The 18,306-nt window shown below is 41.0% G+C and overlaps 1 protein-coding gene across 1 annotated transcript in view; it reads right to left on the reverse strand.

Annotated features, from left to right (window-relative positions):
- STXBP6 (syntaxin binding protein 6) overlaps positions 1-18,306 on the reverse strand; it is a 138,564-nt gene that overhangs the window by 79,153 nt on the left and 41,105 nt on the right. Inside the window, exon 2 of the mRNA XM_067295585.1 lies at positions 10,226-10,422. Coding sequence (XP_067151686.1) covers positions 10,226-10,379 — 154 coding nt within the window. The 5' untranslated portion in view covers positions 10,380-10,422. The remainder of the gene's footprint in view (positions 1-10,225; positions 10,423-18,306) is intronic.

Raw genomic sequence — 18,306 nt, forward strand, 5'->3', positions numbered from 1 at the left:
ATCTATGAGATAAGGTTAAATTTTAAAGGAGGAAGAAAAAGTCACCCTTAACACGTACTTTTATTTTCATACATTTTTTATAATTTCTTTGTACTCCCTGTCATCTTCACTTGCATCGTTCTTGAAAGATTGTGCTTTCAACATAAAAGCCAACCCTCCCCCCCCAAATATGACAGTATGTTAGTTTCATTTGGAGATGACAAAGAAAGAGCAGCCAGACTATTACAGCCCCAAAATTGGGGGGCCGTGCAGGGGAGGAGTTGCACTCATAGTTTTGAAACCATTTTGGCTTTTAAAACTTACACTCAAATTCCATTCTTTTTGGCAGAAGGACTAGAAAGACTGGTGCAGCTAAGCTGAGAGTTTGACACATAGGAATTCAGGATCAAAAGGAACCATCTGGTTCATTCAGTTCACTGCAACTGCAACAGTTCTTTAGTCCTAGAAGGTCAATGTCATACCCATATGTACAAAATGGAACAATTCCAATGCACTATAACAAATTTAAAATCTTTTCTATTAAAAGATACTTAAACACAATCATAACATGTCAAAGGAAACGACAACACATACAGACTCAAGCACATGCTAGTGGGAGAGATCAGCGTTCTATATTCCTAAAGTGACCTTTTGAGTATTTTATATTTAGTTCAAATTCTAAATAAGGCTAAAAGCTATTTTAAACAATTTTGTTTTGATTATGTAAGACAACGGTGGCAAAATTAAAGCTCAGGTTTGATTCAATAACTGTCACCAGGTCTGCTAGTGTGGAGGAGGTGATAAATACCTACTTTCAGCTTTGAATTTCCTGCCTTTTTTCTGTGTCAGATCCTTTTCTACATTAAGAAAAAAATCTCAGTTTTCATCCTCTCTGTTCTGCCTACAGCCACCCCACCTCTGTGTTTCCCATCTGTCTACTGCTTGCTTGGCTGTTCTTCGACTAAATAACTCCCAGAAGATCTCTCTTGGCCATGCTTGCCAGTCCAACTTTGTCAGGCCTGTCACTACAGGAGGAGATAGAAGGTTGCAGGTAATCTAGCAGTTCAGGGTCCACCTTTGCAGTGAGCAGTCTTGCTACAGTATTCTTACACTGACCTGTCATCAGGTTCAGGTGACAGGTTTTAGGTTCACATTTTCGGAGCATTAATGAATATTTCCTTCTAAGCAATTTAGTATTTTATATTGTCAAGTACAAACTCAAGCATATACTTCAAACACAAGTTTTAAGGCGGACTCTCCCTTATTTCCCCATTTTGCTCTGCTCAACACTTGGTTCTATCAATGCATCAGTATCCCATCTATTATTCTCTTCTAGACCTAAAGACTTGAGAGAAAGAAAGGCACTTCAGTGCTGCTTTCTTCTCTCCCCGCTCAGTATCTCTACCAGAGTTCCAAAAGTGCAAACAGACAACAATTATGTGATAACGTATTTTCAATTCAACACAAAGGAAAATTAACTCCAGTTTTAACAATTCATGCAATTTGTCAGTTACAAACTGATTAGTAAATAAAAATAACTATTACAATTGGCTGATGCTCAATTTCTACCCTAACTGAATGAAACTCCAACTTGGCAGGACATTTTCTAACCCCCCAAATTTATAAGCTTCTTAACAAGTCAGTTTCTATGGGTATTGTTTCAGCTGACAAATTCAGTTCTCAACAGTAAATCATCAAATTACTTTCAGCAAAGGCCAAACTGAATTAGTCTAAGGAAACTCAGAACACAAAAATATTCTAGTCATTACACTTTCCTAACACACAGCAAACCCATGAAAAATGGGACAAGTGTCAAAGGCTGACAAAGATGCTTCCAAATTAGGTGTCAGAACACCTAACATTAAGGCATGCAGCTTTCAAGTGGAAACTAAAATCCAGAGTTAGCCCCTTTGCTTCTCACACTTTGCACTGTATCACAGAAAAACGGCAAGTCACCAAGTCTTGTTGCTCCGAGACACGCTTCATCTTTTGTTCTTTGGGGATACAGTAGAACTTCCATTCCAACATTAACTTGTCCTTATCATATGAAATTTTTTTCTTTAACATACAACACAACTCCTTCTTGCTACAACTGAAATCATAATTGCTTCATATCCACTGGGGATAGCAAAAGGCAGTTCATCTTCATTGCCATTTCCTTTAACCACAGTGACAAAAACAGTTGCTCCCTACCTTTTTTACTTTGTGTCATTGAATATTCTTGACTAAATTACTTGCACATCCCCCCCCCCCCTTTTTTTTCCTTTCAGTCAGGCTGTCTGGAATTCTAGTACTGTCCCTCTAACATGCATAGCCATGCAGTCCTCTCCCCAGTCTCTTGTTGTCTACTGATTGTCAAGCATACTGTATATACTAAATATACAAACATATTCAATAAAATTGGTCTCAGACTCCTGCAGAATCCCATTAATCCATGGAAAGCCATGCATAAGGGCTCTCCAAGTACAGTTCTGCAACCCACCATACAGTAGTTTTAATTTAGACCCTGGATGCTTCTTATGGTCAATGTCAAAAGCTCTGCTGAAATCAGGACATCTGCTGTTTCTTACCCAATCATAACATGTATTATCCTGTTGCAGAAAAAAAATTAGATATATACAAATGATTTATTCTTTTCAAAGATCCATGTTGGCTGCTACACATCAGCTTGGGGGTGGGGAGCAGAAGTGGGCTAGGCTCCCCAGAAGGATGATGCAAAAATTCCATCTTTTGACTAAAATTAACCCATAGAAAGTTTTAAGCACAGATCATACATTTAACCCTTTCTCATGAGCAGCATAGGTATCCTGAAGCTGACCGCATGGTACTGGATACTTGAAAGAGTGGACTGCTGAAGGAAGGAGAGTTGAGCCCTGCTTCTGAACAGGCTAGTGATCTGAACATTTGTTTAAGAGAAAAGACATACAGATTCAGTTTCCTGCTCAGCCAGAGAGGGTTCAAACCTGCAATTCTTACATACCCAAAGAGTATTCCAGCCACAAGTCTATGGAAGAGCCTGGGTAAAGCTATTTTTAAACCCTTCCTTAAAGCTCTTTTATACAGGGAGAATGGCAAAGCAAAACACTCAGCTAGGAATGAGAAATCTGTTTTGCCTCGTTGCCCTTAGCACATGCGAGCACATATTCTGCAGCTTGTATTTAACGCACACATATGCAGGTACACATACAAATGATATTTGGCAGCATAATCAATAAATGTGTATTTTGTGTGCATGTGTGTGATGTCTTACTACATGAGAGTCATGGGGTTTTACTTTCTACATTTTGAAAGTTTTAACATAGTTTGCAGTGGAAAGAAATTTGAAAGAGAATCCAAGAAACTGTCTTCCATTTACTTCAAAGATAACGGCAGTCTGAGAACTTCACAGAGCACTTCTTCCTTTCACAGAATCACAGAATCACTGAGGTTGGAAGGGACCTCTGGAGATCATCTAGTCCAACCCCCCTGCTCCACCAGGGTCACCTAGAGCACATTGCACAGGATTGCATCCAGGCGGCTTTTGAATATCTCCAGAGAAGGAGACTCCACCACCTCTCGGGGCAACCTGTTCCAGTGCTCTGTCACCCTCACAGTGAAAAAGTTTTTCCTCATGTTCAGATGGAAGTGTCTGTGTTTCAGTTTGTGCCCATTGCCTCGCGTCCTGTCGCTCGGCACCACTGAAAAGAGTCTGGCCCCATCCTCTCGACACCCTCCCTTCAGATACTTATACACATTGATAAGATCTCCTCTCAGCCTTCTCTTCTCCAAGCTAAACAGGCCAAGCTCTCTCAGCCTTTCCTCATAAGAGAGATGCTCCAGTCCCCTAATCATCTTTGTGGCCCTTCGCTGGACTTGCTCCAGTAGTGCCACATCCCTCTTGTACTGGGGAGCCCAGAACTGGACGCAGTACTCCAGATGTGGCCTCACCAGGGCTGAGTAGAGGGGGAGAATCACTTCCCTCGACCTGCTGGCAACACTCTTTCTGATGCAGCCCAGGATACCATTGGCCTTCTTGGCCACAAGGGCACATTGCTGCCTCATACTTAACTTGGTGTCCACCAGCACTCCCAGGTCCTTCTCGGCAGAGCTGCTTTCCAGCAGGTCAACCCCCAACCTGTACTGCTGCATGGGGTTATTCCTCCCCAGGTGCAGGACCCTGCACTTCCCTTTGTTGAATTTCATGAGGTTCCTCTCTGCCCACCTCTCCAGCCTGTCCAAGTCTCTTTGAATGGCAGCACAGCCCTCTGGCGTATCGGCCACTCCTCCCAGTTTTGTACCATCAGCAAACTTGCTGAGTGTGCACTCTGTGCCTTCATCCAGGTCATTGATGAAGAAGTTGAACAAGACTGGACCCAGTACTGACCCCTGGGGGACACCGCTAGCTACAGGCCTCCAACTAGACTCTGTGCCACTGATCACAACTCTCTGAGCTCTGCCATTCAGCCAGTTCTCAATCCACCTCACTGTCCACTCATCTAACCCACACTTCCTGAGCTTGTCTATGAGGATGCTATGGGAGACAGTGTCAAAAGCCTTGCTGAAGTCTAGGTAGACAACATCCACTGCTCTCCCCTCATCTACCCAGCCAGTCATTCCATCATAGAAGGCTATCAGATTGGTTAGGCATGATTTCCCCTTGGTGAAGCCATGCTGACTACTCCTGATCACCTTCTTTTCCTCCACATGCGTGGAGATGGCTTCCAGGATGAGCTGCTCCATCACCTTTCCAGGGATGGAGGTGAGGCTGACTGGCCTGTAGTTCCCTGGGTCCTCCTTCTTGCCCTTTTTGAAGACTGGGGTGACATTGGCTTTCTTCCAGTCCTCAGGCACCTCTCCTGTTCTCCATGACCTTTCAAAGATGATGGAGAGTGGCTTAGCAATAACATCCGCCAGCTCCCTCAGCACTCGTGGGTGCATCCCATCAGGGCCCATGGATTTGTGGGTGTCAAGTTTGCTTAAATGATCTCTAACCCACTCCTCCTCCACCAAGGGAAAGTCTTCCTCTCTCCAGACTTTCTCTCTTGCCTCCAGGGTCTGGGGTTCCTGAGGGCTGGCCTGAGCAGTAAAGACTGAAGCAAAGAAGGCATTCAGTAACTCTGCCTTCTCTGCATCCTTCGTCACCAGGGCACCCACCCCATTCAGCAAAGGGCCCACGTTTTCCCTAGTCTTCCTCTTGCTGCTGATGTATTTGAAGAAGCCCTTCTTGTTGTCCTTGACATCTCTAGCCAGATTTAATTCCAAACGGGCCTTAGCCTTCCTCGTCACATCCCTGCATACTCTGACAACATTCCTATATTCCTCCCAAGTGGCCTGTCCCCCTTTCCACTTTCTGTAGACTTCCTTCTTCTGGTTGAGTTTTGCCAGGAGCTCCTTGCTCATCCATGCAGGTCTCCTGCCTCCTTTGCTTGACTTCTTACTCATAGGGATGCACCGCTCTTGAGCCTGGAGGAAGTGATGTTTGAATATTAACCAACTCTCTTGAACACTCCTTCCTTCCAGGGCCCTCACCCATGGGATTCCTCCAAGTAGGTCCCTGAAGAGGCCAAAGTTTGCTCTCCTGAAGTCCAGGGTTGCGATCCTACTTGGTGCCCTGCTGCCTCCTCGCAGGATCCTGAACTCCACCATCTCATGGTCACTGCAGCCAAGGCAGCCCCCAACCTTCACATCTTCCACCAGTCCTTCTTTGTTTGTTAGTACGAGGTCCAGCAGCACACCTCTCCTTGTTGGCTCCTCCACCACCTGGGTCAAGAAGTTGTCACCAATGCTCTGCAGGAATCTCCAGGACTGTTTGTGCCTAGCTGTGTTGTCTTTCCAGCAGATATCGGGGTGGTTGAAGTCCCCCATGAGAACCAGGGCCTGGGATTGTGAGGCTACTTCCAGCTGTCTGTAGAAGGCCTCATCCACTTCCTCATCCTGATCAGGTGGCCTGTAGTAAACACCCACAACAGTGTCACCTCTATTAGCCTGCCCTTTGATCCTTACCCATAAGCTCTCGACTCGCTCTTCATCCACCCCTAGGCACAGCTCAATACATTCCAGTTGCTCTCTCACATAAAGAGCAACTCCACCACCTCGCTTTCCTGGCCTGTCTTTCCTAAAAAGCACGTAGCCATCCATGACAGCACTCCAGTCATGCGAGCTATCCCACCATGTCTCTGTAATGGCAATGAGATCATGGCCCTGCGACCGCACACACATCTCTAGTTCTTCCTGTTTGTTCCCCAAGCTGCGTGCATTGGTGTACGGGCATTTCAGGGAGGTGATCGAGCATGCAGGTTTCCCAGGAGGGATACAAGAGGGTCCTCCACAGCCACATCCCATGCGCACTTCCCTGGCTGCATTCACCTGTTGGAGGCATCCTGACTTGAGCAGTCTTTTGCCAACTACCCTGTCACTATAACTCTCCCCTTCCCCCATCTTTCCTAGTTTAAAGCCCTCCTTACCAGGTTGGCCAACCTGTTGGCAAAGACCCGCGTGCCCCGCCTCGTGAGGTGGATCCCATCTCTCGCCATCAGTTGTCGATCTTCAAACAGGGTCCCATGGTCGTAGAAACCAAAACCCTGTTGCCAACACCAGCGGCGCAGCCAGTCGTTAACCTGGAAAGTCCGTCTCCTCCTCCTCTCATCCATCCCCCCTCACTGGCAGGATTGAGGAGAAGATGACCTGGGCTCCCAGACCCTTGACCACCATCCCCAGAGCTCTGAAATCCTGCTTGATGGTCTGCAGTTTGCCCTTGGTGTCATTGGCGCCCACATGGAAGAGCAGCAGTGGGTAATAGTCCGAAGAATGGACGAGCCTTGGCAGTCTTTGCATGACATCTCTCACACGAGCCCCCGGCAGGCCACAAACCTCTCTAGACAAGAGGTCAGGTCGGCAGATAGATGCCTCCGTCCCCTGTAGCAGGGAGTCCCCCACAACAATCACCCGCCGCTTTTTCCGGGTGTTCCGGTAGGGCACAGGGTCTGTTGTCCCGGTTACTTCCCTGGCAGCCATGCCCATCTCCTCCTCATCCTGGAGGGCACTAAACCTGTTCTTCAGCTTCAGGTCTTCAGGAGGAGTAGGAGCCTTTCTCCTCCCACGAGCAGTGACCAGTTTCCAGCCTTCTTCTATGATGTTATGATGTACCATTTCACACGGCACAGAGCCCTCTGGCAACTCCACTGCTGCAGGGGGTTGGGACTCCCGAAGCTGCACAGTCTCCGAGAATACCCTGTCTATCTCTTGCTCTGCTTCTCGGATGCTGCGCAGCCTACTGACCTCCTCCCGTAACTCCCTTACCTGACGACACAACTCGTCAACAGCAGCACACCTCCTGCAGGAGAGCTGGCTGCCAGCCCAGGCCTCCCGGAGAGGCCCCAAGCACTCCCTGCAGCCTGAGACCTGTAGAGCTGCATCTACTGTCAGAGGGCCAGTCTGGGTCCAAGCCTCTGACACAGCAACTCCAACAGCCGCTGGGGAACGTGCTGTGCGGCGTGTCACGACCATATTGGGGAAGTGTACACCGCAGGGAACAGAAATGAAGGTCCCTTCGCACGCCCTTCTGCGCAAACTGCTGCGCAAACTGCTGCCTCTGTTCGCTGCCTCTGGGAGCTGCGCTCTAGGCCTGGCTCTTATATAGGCCTCTCCCTAGCACTGACTCACAGGGTGCTTGACCGCCCAATCAAGGGCCACTGGGATCAAAGGCCCCAACCCCCTCTGGTCAGGGGCAACCCAGAGAGCTCGTTAGCAGCAGCCACTCCTAGCTGGAGCTTTTCCCACGAGCTTTTCCCAGGAGAAGTCAAGGCCTCCTGCAGTTGTCCTTGCCTAGCTTCCCCTTTCCTGTTCACAGCGATCACCTTCTAGGTCCTCGGGGGTCCTCAGAAAGCCCACAACTTCCACAAGATCCTCAAGTTCTAGTCAGAGCCCAACCACTGCTGCGCAAACTGCTGCGTCTGTTCGCTGCCTCTGTTAGCTGCGCTCTTTGACCCTTTTTCTTTTCCAGTAAGATGCATAAACTCAAAGGGAGGGACTGATATGCCTAAAAATGTAAGGGACCCCTTAAAGCACCCTAGGATATCAAAGATATTTGTCTACACTTAGTTGGCAGACTTATGACAGAGACTACAAGGAACTTCTGCCTTTCTGGAGAGGTATCTGGAGGAAAGGCTGGACACCTTGGAAATCTAAAAATCGCACTGGATGCCTACCTCCAGGCAACCGAATTCTAATCCAAGTTTGGAAATAGGTGTAAACTACAGGCAAATCAGGATCATAAACTGCTTTCAAGCCCGCTTAAGACAATCTTCACTGAAGTGAAGGTAAATGCCACCGCAATAACCAGGAAGTATTCAAAGCACAAGCTTAATTACATTTTTAAAAGAAAAAGATAAATAAAGGGCCATAAGCCTATGATATGAGCAATCAGCCATGAGAAAAATACCATGAGAAGAGATCTCACACACATACGTACACTGTTTTAAGAAATACTTCCTATTTCAGGATTTTCCCTTTGGATACCATTCATGTCCATTTAGCTATAATGTACCAGCCTAACATAATTTTGAAAGGAATGACTTTTTTTTTTTTTTTTTTTAATTTGCAGCAAAGTGTTTTAAGATTAAATAACTGAAAATCAGAATGTTAGGACAGATGAACTGTTATACCTGTTGTTCAAGAAGCGGAAGCAAAAGCCAGAGTAGATGCTTTGGGAAGCAAAAGAAATTTGATGGACATTACTTCAGGCAGGACACAGGCTAACCAGCTTTTCCCAAAGTGGCAGACTACAGACAATTGCAGAAAGATTTTTTTCTCACGGCCTAAGATCTAGAATGACATTGCTACCCAAGACTTACTCAAGTTTTAAAGAGAGTCACCAGTTAAATCAGAAGACACAGCATCACACTAAGGTAACCATTAATACCTGAATGACAGCTCCACTGCTTTCCTAAATTAAACCATTCAAATAAATACATAAGGAAAATATTCATAAGATGACAGGGCAACAAGAAAAAGCAGATCTACTATTCTTTACTTACGAAGTGTTTCTTTGACAAGCCTAAATAGTTTATACTATTTGGGGGCAGGGACAGGAGGGAGGAAGGAAAGAGATCAAATCGAACATGTGAAACTCAATTGACAAATTGCTTGTTTACCTTACTACTTTTAGCAGGAAAAATTAAAAAACAAACAAACAAGAAAAACCACACACACACACACACAATTCAACTCTAGGTTCCTTCTTCAGCAAGATTTTAATTTCCAAAATTACAAAGGAATATGCAAGTAGTTAAAAAAAAAAAATCACTCATTTTTTCAACTGTTCTGAAATTTCAATTGATATTCACTGTGGAAAATACTGTTTTATAAATTAAATTTTGAGTAAGATTTAAAATTAGAGTAATCTAAGAAGAAAGTTAGAAGAAAAACCTGTAATAATGTCTACTTTCTTCAGTAGGATGCTTTTTATAGTTCTAAGATCTGATCCAACTTGGGTCAGATATCCAAAATGTCATAAGGTACCAACCAGTGGTTTTCATTTATACATTTTTAAAAATTTAACAGGACCTTCACCAGAAAAACATGAAGACAACACACAGCAACTACCACCTAGTCTGTTCCACAAAATTCAAACTCTTACTTGTATTGGTAAAACCCTGGAGACATTTAATGATTTTCATCTGAACAAATTAGCAAGAACCAGATCATTTCTCCTGGTTCCCCCATGACTTCTCAAAAGGGGTCTTTACACTTCCATTTCTCCTTCAACTCAAATATTTCTATTTTCTATCCCTTTTAAAGTCAGGTGATTGACACATAACAGCACTGCTTTGTTCAATGAGCTGAAAGTATTCCAGTTGAAAGCTACATATCTATGGACCTAACGAACTGGTAATACACAGAGGCAAAGGTGAAAAGAAAGGAAAGCAGATACAATGTAAAGTTCATTCCTCCAAGAAGAATCTTAACCTCAGTTACTAAAGATAGTGTTTCAAAAAATTTAATCTGCTTGTTCATACTCTCCAGCTATGCTATGAGAGAACTCTTCATTGTTAACAACGAAGCCATCTATCTGATTTATTATATGGTATAAAGAAACCATGCACTCAAGGCTACCAAGATTAAAGACGCAACTATCATAATTCTCTACTTACACTATTAACATTCAAGTCATTCAACTCCTTAAAGCTAGGGATAACATCTGATCAGTTAATCAAACTTCAAAAATAAACCACAAAAGACAGCTAGATGTCAAGATCATTTATCTTACCTGACAGGCAGATGTATGTTAAATATTCACCCTGACCTCCAGTAGCCAGGAAAGGAATCTTTTTCTTTGTTCTTCTTTTCACTTGGACAGCTCCCAGCATCCTTTCATCATGTGGGGCAAAAATTTCTTTGTTGATTGCAGATTTGGCACTCATTGTAAATCACAGACAGAGCAGACTGCTGCTCTCCAAAATAAATCTAAAAATAAAACAATAAACCAAAAATATTAGGAACTACTCTCAAGTTATGTGAGAATACAATTAACTTGCACAGGCATTACCAACTTTGACCTTCAAATAAAGTCTTTAATGGTTTAAAGACTTGAGAGAAGAGAATTTCATGCATTTAACTAGAGGCAGAATTTTCAAAGTATCTAAGAGTTTTCAAGCACTCACTGATGTTACGCACATTTTGAAATCCCTCTGAAGCTATCCTGGCTTATTCTGGGCAGGAGCGGTCCACACTAGGACTTCAGTGTTATGCTAAACCTTCTCAGAGGTACCCCATGTGCTTTGTAGTTTTGCATAAAAGCTCCATTTATTCTCTCTGAGGCACCGGAGGAAAACTGCTCTGTCCCAAGAGAAAGCGCTGCAAGGGCATCCTGTAGGAATGCTGAGCTTGAGTCAGTGCCCACTCTGCAGTTTAGTCACATTTGCAGACAGCAAGTTGCATTCACTGAAATGCAGGAAGCTTAAATCTCTTCTAGGGCTACAGTTTGCAGAGCATTTCTCTCAGTAACAGCACCTGCGCGTCTTGCTGCTTTAGCACCTCATCCCCTCAACTGCTTCAGAACAACCATTTGTGCAACTGCAAAGGAAACGGTATGAGAGAATTCTTCTGCGTTAACAGACAAAACCATACCTCTCCTTTTTCACTGGGTAATTTTTAACCCAGGGCAATCCCTTAATGTGTTTCACCACGTAATAGCATAAGCAACTTTGGAGGGATATCGTGAGAAGGAAAGGGAAAAAAAAAAAAAAAAAAAAAAGAGAGAGAATGGGGAGGGAGAGGGAGGGAGGGAAGCTGCTTATTCAGGCCTGCCCACTAAAAGAAATATTTGTTGGACTGCAGCTTACAGAGGCGCCAGAGAACTCAGGTACAGAGGTGCTATTAGCAGGGTTTTCACGTAGACAACACTAGAGCTATAACTCCACTTATTTCTGCACTGAAGTCTGTTACTAAGTATGCAAGTCCCACAAATAGAGGCTTATAAATCTGAAGAAACTCCATGGCCAGAAACAAGTCTCTTTTTTGATCCTCATACCCTTTTAAAATCACTTGCCCTATAATGGTTTACTCTAGGAAGTTCAAAATAAACAAGGTGACTTCCTGTCTGCCTTCTCAAATCTAACTGATTTGCTACCATGAATATTTTCTACTTGCTTGATGTTAGTCCTAGTAAGACTAGGATCCTCCTAGGAACCAACTGCATTCTTTAGTCCATTTAGTTCATCCCCTTCAGCTGTCTCCTTAGTTAACCTTAAAACAGATCGTCTCTAAGTTCATTTATACAAAAGTCACAAAAACTTTCCAGTCTAATTTTTCTACATATCATGTAAAGCACTTAGTATAGAATTAAAAAAAAACAAACAAAACAACCCCAACCCTGGGACCTGTCTCTAAATCTGTGTCAAATTAATGAAAGGTCTCCTGACATTTTTATTCTTTCTTATGGAAGTGGCACATGTAAGATTTCAGTCAACCCACCCTTTCTAGAGGAAAGGCAACAGATGAAGCTTTCATTTGCCTACATCCGGCTAAGAAATAAACCTGATAAAAACCTCCCTTCCCAAATCCCCTCCCCGTGACAAGGTGAAGTATTTTCACAGAAACACTTACTGCTGAAAGACAAACAAATGCCAGTTTTATATCGGTATTTCATGAACTACAGGTTATTGGTAAATTTAACCATACTCCAGACTGATTAATTCCCCTCCCCTTATCCTTCGCTTTCAGAAGCTTTTTTTTCCCCTCTTAAAAATAACAAGATAATAATTGTACAGACATTCACAAAGACGCACAAAATGAACATAGAAACAGCCACCTTTTTAAAGTGATACAGAGCTTTTAATTGTCTTAATATTGTTTTATTTTCTTCAGACTAATGCCACATATATCATATTGTAATTAATAAAAGCAGAAAAGTAATTACAAGAAAAAAAAAAAGGGAAGACTAACAAATACTATTTTTCCTAATTACTGGTAACTTTGGGGAAAGACAGCTGTAACAAGGAGTTAAAAAAAATTCTTAGGACTAAACAATTTGCTGCTTTTAACCAAAATTAAAAAAAAAGCTACACAAAGTGTCTGAGTTGACCTGCTAATTTATAAGCAATGAATTCTTAAGGAATTTCATTTCTGGTTTACTCACTTTAGGAAAAGACAAGGCCGAGATGATTATGAGAAAATCTTCCACCATTATTACTGCCTTTGAACTTTAAGCAAAAATAGTTTTATTCAGTTATATTTAGTTTAATAAATGTTAACAAATATTTAGTTTATTCATTTAAATTATGTTTATAAATTGTAAGTTATTAGGAGCTATTATTTGCATGATCACTACTGCTATTTGATGGACCCAATTTAATAGCAGCTATAATTAATAGAAATAACAGGTTAACCTTCATGTGAATGTGACCAAATATGGCTTTGCAGGGAAGTTTATCAAAATAAACCAAGAGCTACTATTTAGCTCTATGGTGACATTGATAATAGCCAGTCTCATTCGTCCTCTCTCACCAAGACAGGCCTAATTACCCTCTTTATTGTTCAAATAATGTGATGCTCTAATACATTTATAAAAAATTCCACATCTCCACATTATTAAAACATGCAAGCTCATAGCTCTTTTTTGACTTCCTTAGTTTTCTTAGTATGAGTAAGATCACATTCAAGTCTCAGCTAATGAGGCCAGAAATTCTCCTCATGGGATCAGAATGACAGATATTTGCTAGAGTTTAACTATTCAAAAACAGTCAGCTTAGGTAATAAACTCAAGAGAGTCATGAATCCAATATTTTAGTGGGCATATTATCAGCAAAGTAATTGTCTTAATATTTTCAGCCTCGACATTTTATTGGAGCATAGTTATGATATTCTCTTATTTAAAAGAAGAGTGTCAACAAAACCATGGGGAGTTTCTGAATTCACACAGGTTGTGAGAACGCACAGCAAAGCAAGTTTAATATCTATTTATTTTGGGATACAAACAGAAACCTTTGCCAAAAAATGTCTATAATAAATCTGTTTCAAAGTGCTTAACCAATATCAGAGCCGTGCAAATGCTGATGAGTTTTAGCATGAGGTTGTTTTGCATGCACCCCTAAGATCAACGTAATTTAAGAATTGTGCCATTAAAAGAAAAATCCAGACCAATTTCAGTCAAAGAAAGAAAGAAAGAATGCTCACTTCCTGAAAAAATGCGATTTCATGCAACTCTTACCATGTAAGTTAGCCTATCCTTTCACAGCAGATATTCAACATGGAAAAATAATCGAAAAAATAAATTCACTTTCTAGTTAATTAGGAAAGGACTCATTACACAGTCGTTTTCACATAGGTGTTCGTAATACCACAATTTTCTCCTCTTCTGTATTACAGAAAGAGCTGCAGTATATCATGTAGCAGCATGAGAGCGCTGCTGGCACATTCTGACTTTTTTTTTTTTTTTTTTTAAATTCAAGGCCACTGTCGGTGACTATGGGTTTAGTTACACAGAGTTCCTTCTAACTGAGATAAGGACCGATAATCTTTGCAAAAGCAACAACTTTAGTCTTAGAGCTTCACATGCTTAAACAATTTTTAATAAACAGGTCACTGGGAAAACCAATACAAATTCTTTCATGTAAAAGATACTCGAGTTGCATTCAACCCAGAAAGTGTGCTCTAACTAGCACCAACTGGGCCACAGATCTTCGCTGACACTTTCTCGAAGTTCCTGCACTGCAAAATAAAGCATGAATTCAAAAGTATAATTTGTGATGTAAGGGCTTCCTGGGCTAACAGAGGATATATTTATAAACAAAGGAGTCATTGCACTAAAATCAGTGTCCCTTGCTTTTAGGTTTTTATCTACGTTTCATTGAAGTAGTACATTTTATTGGTTTATAGCTTCGGAACTTTCATACAGTACTTCAAGATTTACTTTAAGGATTTATGACAAGTAACAGGCCTCACTGTATATAGTAAAATCTTAACAAATAAAGCTAAGCAAGAAGCAAACCAAAATGAAGATCATTTTGATTCATGTGTGCACTGTAACTTACAGCACGAAACTAGAATGACTGCCATGCATGCAACCCAAAATAAATATAAAATCCAGCAGATATAATTAATATATCTCTCTGTGTATTCATATATTTATCTCTTAATGGAAGTGCTTTTATGCACAAGTAACATAAAAATCCAACTTTAAAGCCTGACTCAACATGATATACCCAAGACAAAATAAATCTCCTGTTGCAGTAGGGTCAGAGAAAGCAAGACATAGAACAGACAAAAAACGCAGTCTAGTGCTGCATGCAGTTATTTGCTTTATGATTAAGGTGTTTTTATATGCATCTGCCGTAAGTTGTGCACAGCCAGAAGCAGCAGACATTGAGCATTATAATTGGAATCTCTGACTAACAGCATGCATTCAATGACTAGGAGGTTATGACCCTTCTTTCCCCAATACTTGGCTTACAACAGTCTCAAATGCCAGAATTATTAAGGGATTAATCTAATGCAATGTACCTGACATGATTTCCAAATCTAATGTGGAAACTGAAGCTAGTGCAAACAACAGAAGCCTACTGATCAAAAAAGAAAACAAAAGTAACTGTCCCTACGTGCAAACAGACTTCTGAACGTTGGCTGTCAGTGTAGTTTGGATGAAAGTGTTTTTTCATAAATCAAAAAGCAGCAGTTAGGTGTAAATAAGCAAACATATACATATTTACTGGTGCATCTATACAAAAGATTTTTTAATATAACCTTTTCTTAAAGCAAAACATTCCAACATCTCTCTCTTTCAAGAGCAGAAATAGTGCAATCTGTTAGCTTTACTAAAAAGTACCGAAGACTTGCTCAAGGAACATGAATAAGTCTCAAATTTTCCCACACTGACAAAACACCTCTTTTCATCGAAAAATGAGACTGGCCATACTTGCAAAATTTCATGTAGTACATGCAGACTTTTCCATACAGGAATGTTCTTGGCATAAGCTCCAGGATGAATTCAAACCATTACTAGCTTTCCGTTATGGGCTCATGTGAGCTCACACACTTTGGAATGCAAATAGCTCCTCCACACCTTTTGACTTATGTTATTTTAATAAAGGCTAAAGCTACTCCAGCTTTCAGAAATCTACAGTACTATAAAAGAAAGCAATCTAAGCATAACATTATAACTGCCAAAAACCAAACAAATGAGAAAAAACAAACAAAAATAAAACACCTCTCTCATAAGTTAAAGAAAATGATTAGGAGCACCAGGAAAGCAACTCACACAGACTCTGGCTGTTTGACTTAATACCAGAGCTCTGCTAGAGAATGAATGGGGAAATTTCAGCTTCTAAGAAAAGACTGCTTCTTTCAGCTGCTTTTTTCTTGCCTTTATTTTTAATTATCTGTCCAAGTCATTGTAACTTAGGGATTTATATGTTTGTATGTTAAAAGTAAAAACAATACAGAAATGAATTACTGCATATTGATAGTGGCTTTTTATTACAATTATCTCTGTCAGGAAGATGGAAAAAGGATGGTAGACAACATTACCTGCATATTTTCAAGTCAGACAGGACAGAAGAATTTAACATATTTAAGTGGAGATGATGCTGAGTTCTCCTCAAATTCTCTAAAACTAATGTGTTTGTCACCATTGTTCTGGCTAACAATTAGATTAAGCACATTGGTTTTAACCTTTAATTTGCTGTAGTCTTATTATTTCTTTACATTTAGTGCTGCAGGGAAACTCCTGGACCCAAGTGAATTACCATTGCTGGATAGAACTCAACATCATTTTCAACTATCATAGGATGTGCTAGTGAGAAAGGAAGAGATGCATAGGATCTTCAGTCATACTGAGGCCAGGGTCTGATGATGTTAGGGAATCTTAGTGTCAGGCTGCAGTATACGTGCTGATCTAGGAACTCAGTTTACCACTTCAAATGTACTAAATCTTAACCTTGTACAAATATTATGCCAGATCAAGTAATCATCTGACCTTCCATAGGTGGCATAAAACTCACATTAAAAACAAACACACACACGGTCTGGATAAAGTTTATATTGCCAGATGTGATGCTGCACAAAATCCATGACACCCATTCAGGAAATGGTTCTCACAGAGCTAAAGGGGCAGGTGAAAAGAAGCAACTCCCCAGTGAGGTTTCAGGGAACAGATTTTCTTATATGTTCCAATAACTTCTGAAAGATATTGCTAAATAAGGGAAACAAGTGTATCTCCACTCCAAGCCTTTCCCATCTCAATTACATAAGAGTTTCCCATGTGGTTATTAGGGTTTGGGAGGTGGGGGGCTGTTTGTTTTTTAAGGCCGCTATTGCAATTAGTTGCATCAAAAGCTTAAAAGCATCAAGTGAAAAGCTAAAGGAAGCCAGAGAAACAAAACAGATTTAAAAGACAGTCACAAAAAATACTGACTTTACCTTTCTGTGACCCAATTTAGAATTATCAAGCATGAGAGGCTGGCAAAGTAAAACATCATTTTTGCTGGAATGGGAGGCATAAAATTAAGTGCTAAAAATATGTTTACAAAAGTCTTTGCAAAATGTGTCTTATCCCAAATTCCTAGCATATTTAAAAAACACCTAGAGTATCAGTTTCTAACTGTTGCCAACAAACGCACACTATGAAGAGCCAGTTACTGCAGCAGCTACCTCAGTTTTTGGAACTGCTCTACACAGATGTGGTCCAAAATCCTCCCAGGTGCCAGCAATTTGAGTAACAGGAACCCAATTAAAGTCTACTCAGCTGTTTGAAATAACCTAATTTTCACCCACATAAGCATCTCATTCCAAGAATGGAATAGCTACAGGTTCATTAAAGGCTTGTTAATAGGTGTTTAACTCTGATGGCATGCAGAAGTGTGTTACACCCAAACTGGCTTTCAGGGTAGAATGCAGAAAAGTACTTCAGTTCCTGCCGTAGGGAAGGTTTCAGATCTTATCGGTAGAGCACAATTCTTATCACATGTATCTTAAGATTCTCTACTTCTAGTCATTGTAAATACATACCTTCCATGCCAAGCAGGAGCACGGGGTGGGATTTGAGACACTCATATACTTAAGAACAACAAAAGTTCTCGGTCTACTATTTTTGAATTTAGTAAACTCTACTGTGGGATATGGTGTTTCTTCCTTAACTCACTCCTCATCCTCCTCCATTTAATCTAGGCTCACAAGTTGACAATGAACTGAAAATGTGAAGACTTAATTTTATCTTCTGTGACACTTAAAAAAGCAGAAGTTTCAGGATGGAGAGTTGTTTGTGGCTGGCTTGTTATCTGGGGATAATTTTGGCAAAGGGAGAGCATCTGTCTTCCAGAAACAGGTGCCTCTCAGATGCTCACCTTGGTCAGTCATTAATTCCCTTTAAAAGTTTTAGCTCTTGTTTTTCTTATATCAGGAGATACTATCAACCAGAAGGGTATATAAAGATATGCTTCAGCCTTCCTGAATCTACTTTAATCCACATATCCAGGCAATATTAATGGAGATCCTTTAGACTTGTTTGGGGTCAAGTCTCCAAACACCAGTTTTTCATGCTCTTTGACTCAAAGGAAGATGAACTATTCTTTGAAAGACTTTCAAGAGCACTTTCATACATGCTGGTGAGGTTAAAAAAAAAATATATATATATATATATATATATCCCTCTATTGTATTTACTTGTATCAATAGAATTATAAATCTTACAACTCACTAATATTTATATCCTGAGCTTTCTTGAGGGAAGGGATTACATAAATTTTGGGGGAAGGAGATTCTGCAAAATTAATTCTAACATTAAAAAAAAAAATTTAAACCCAAATCCTGAAACTTAAATCCTGAAAATTAAAGCCACAAGTTGATTATACAACC

The sequence above is a fragment of the Apteryx mantelli genome, chromosome 4 (assembly GCF_036417845.1).
Source record: "Apteryx mantelli isolate bAptMan1 chromosome 4, bAptMan1.hap1, whole genome shotgun sequence".
Classification (NCBI taxonomy): Eukaryota; Metazoa; Chordata; class Aves; order Apterygiformes; family Apterygidae; genus Apteryx; species Apteryx mantelli.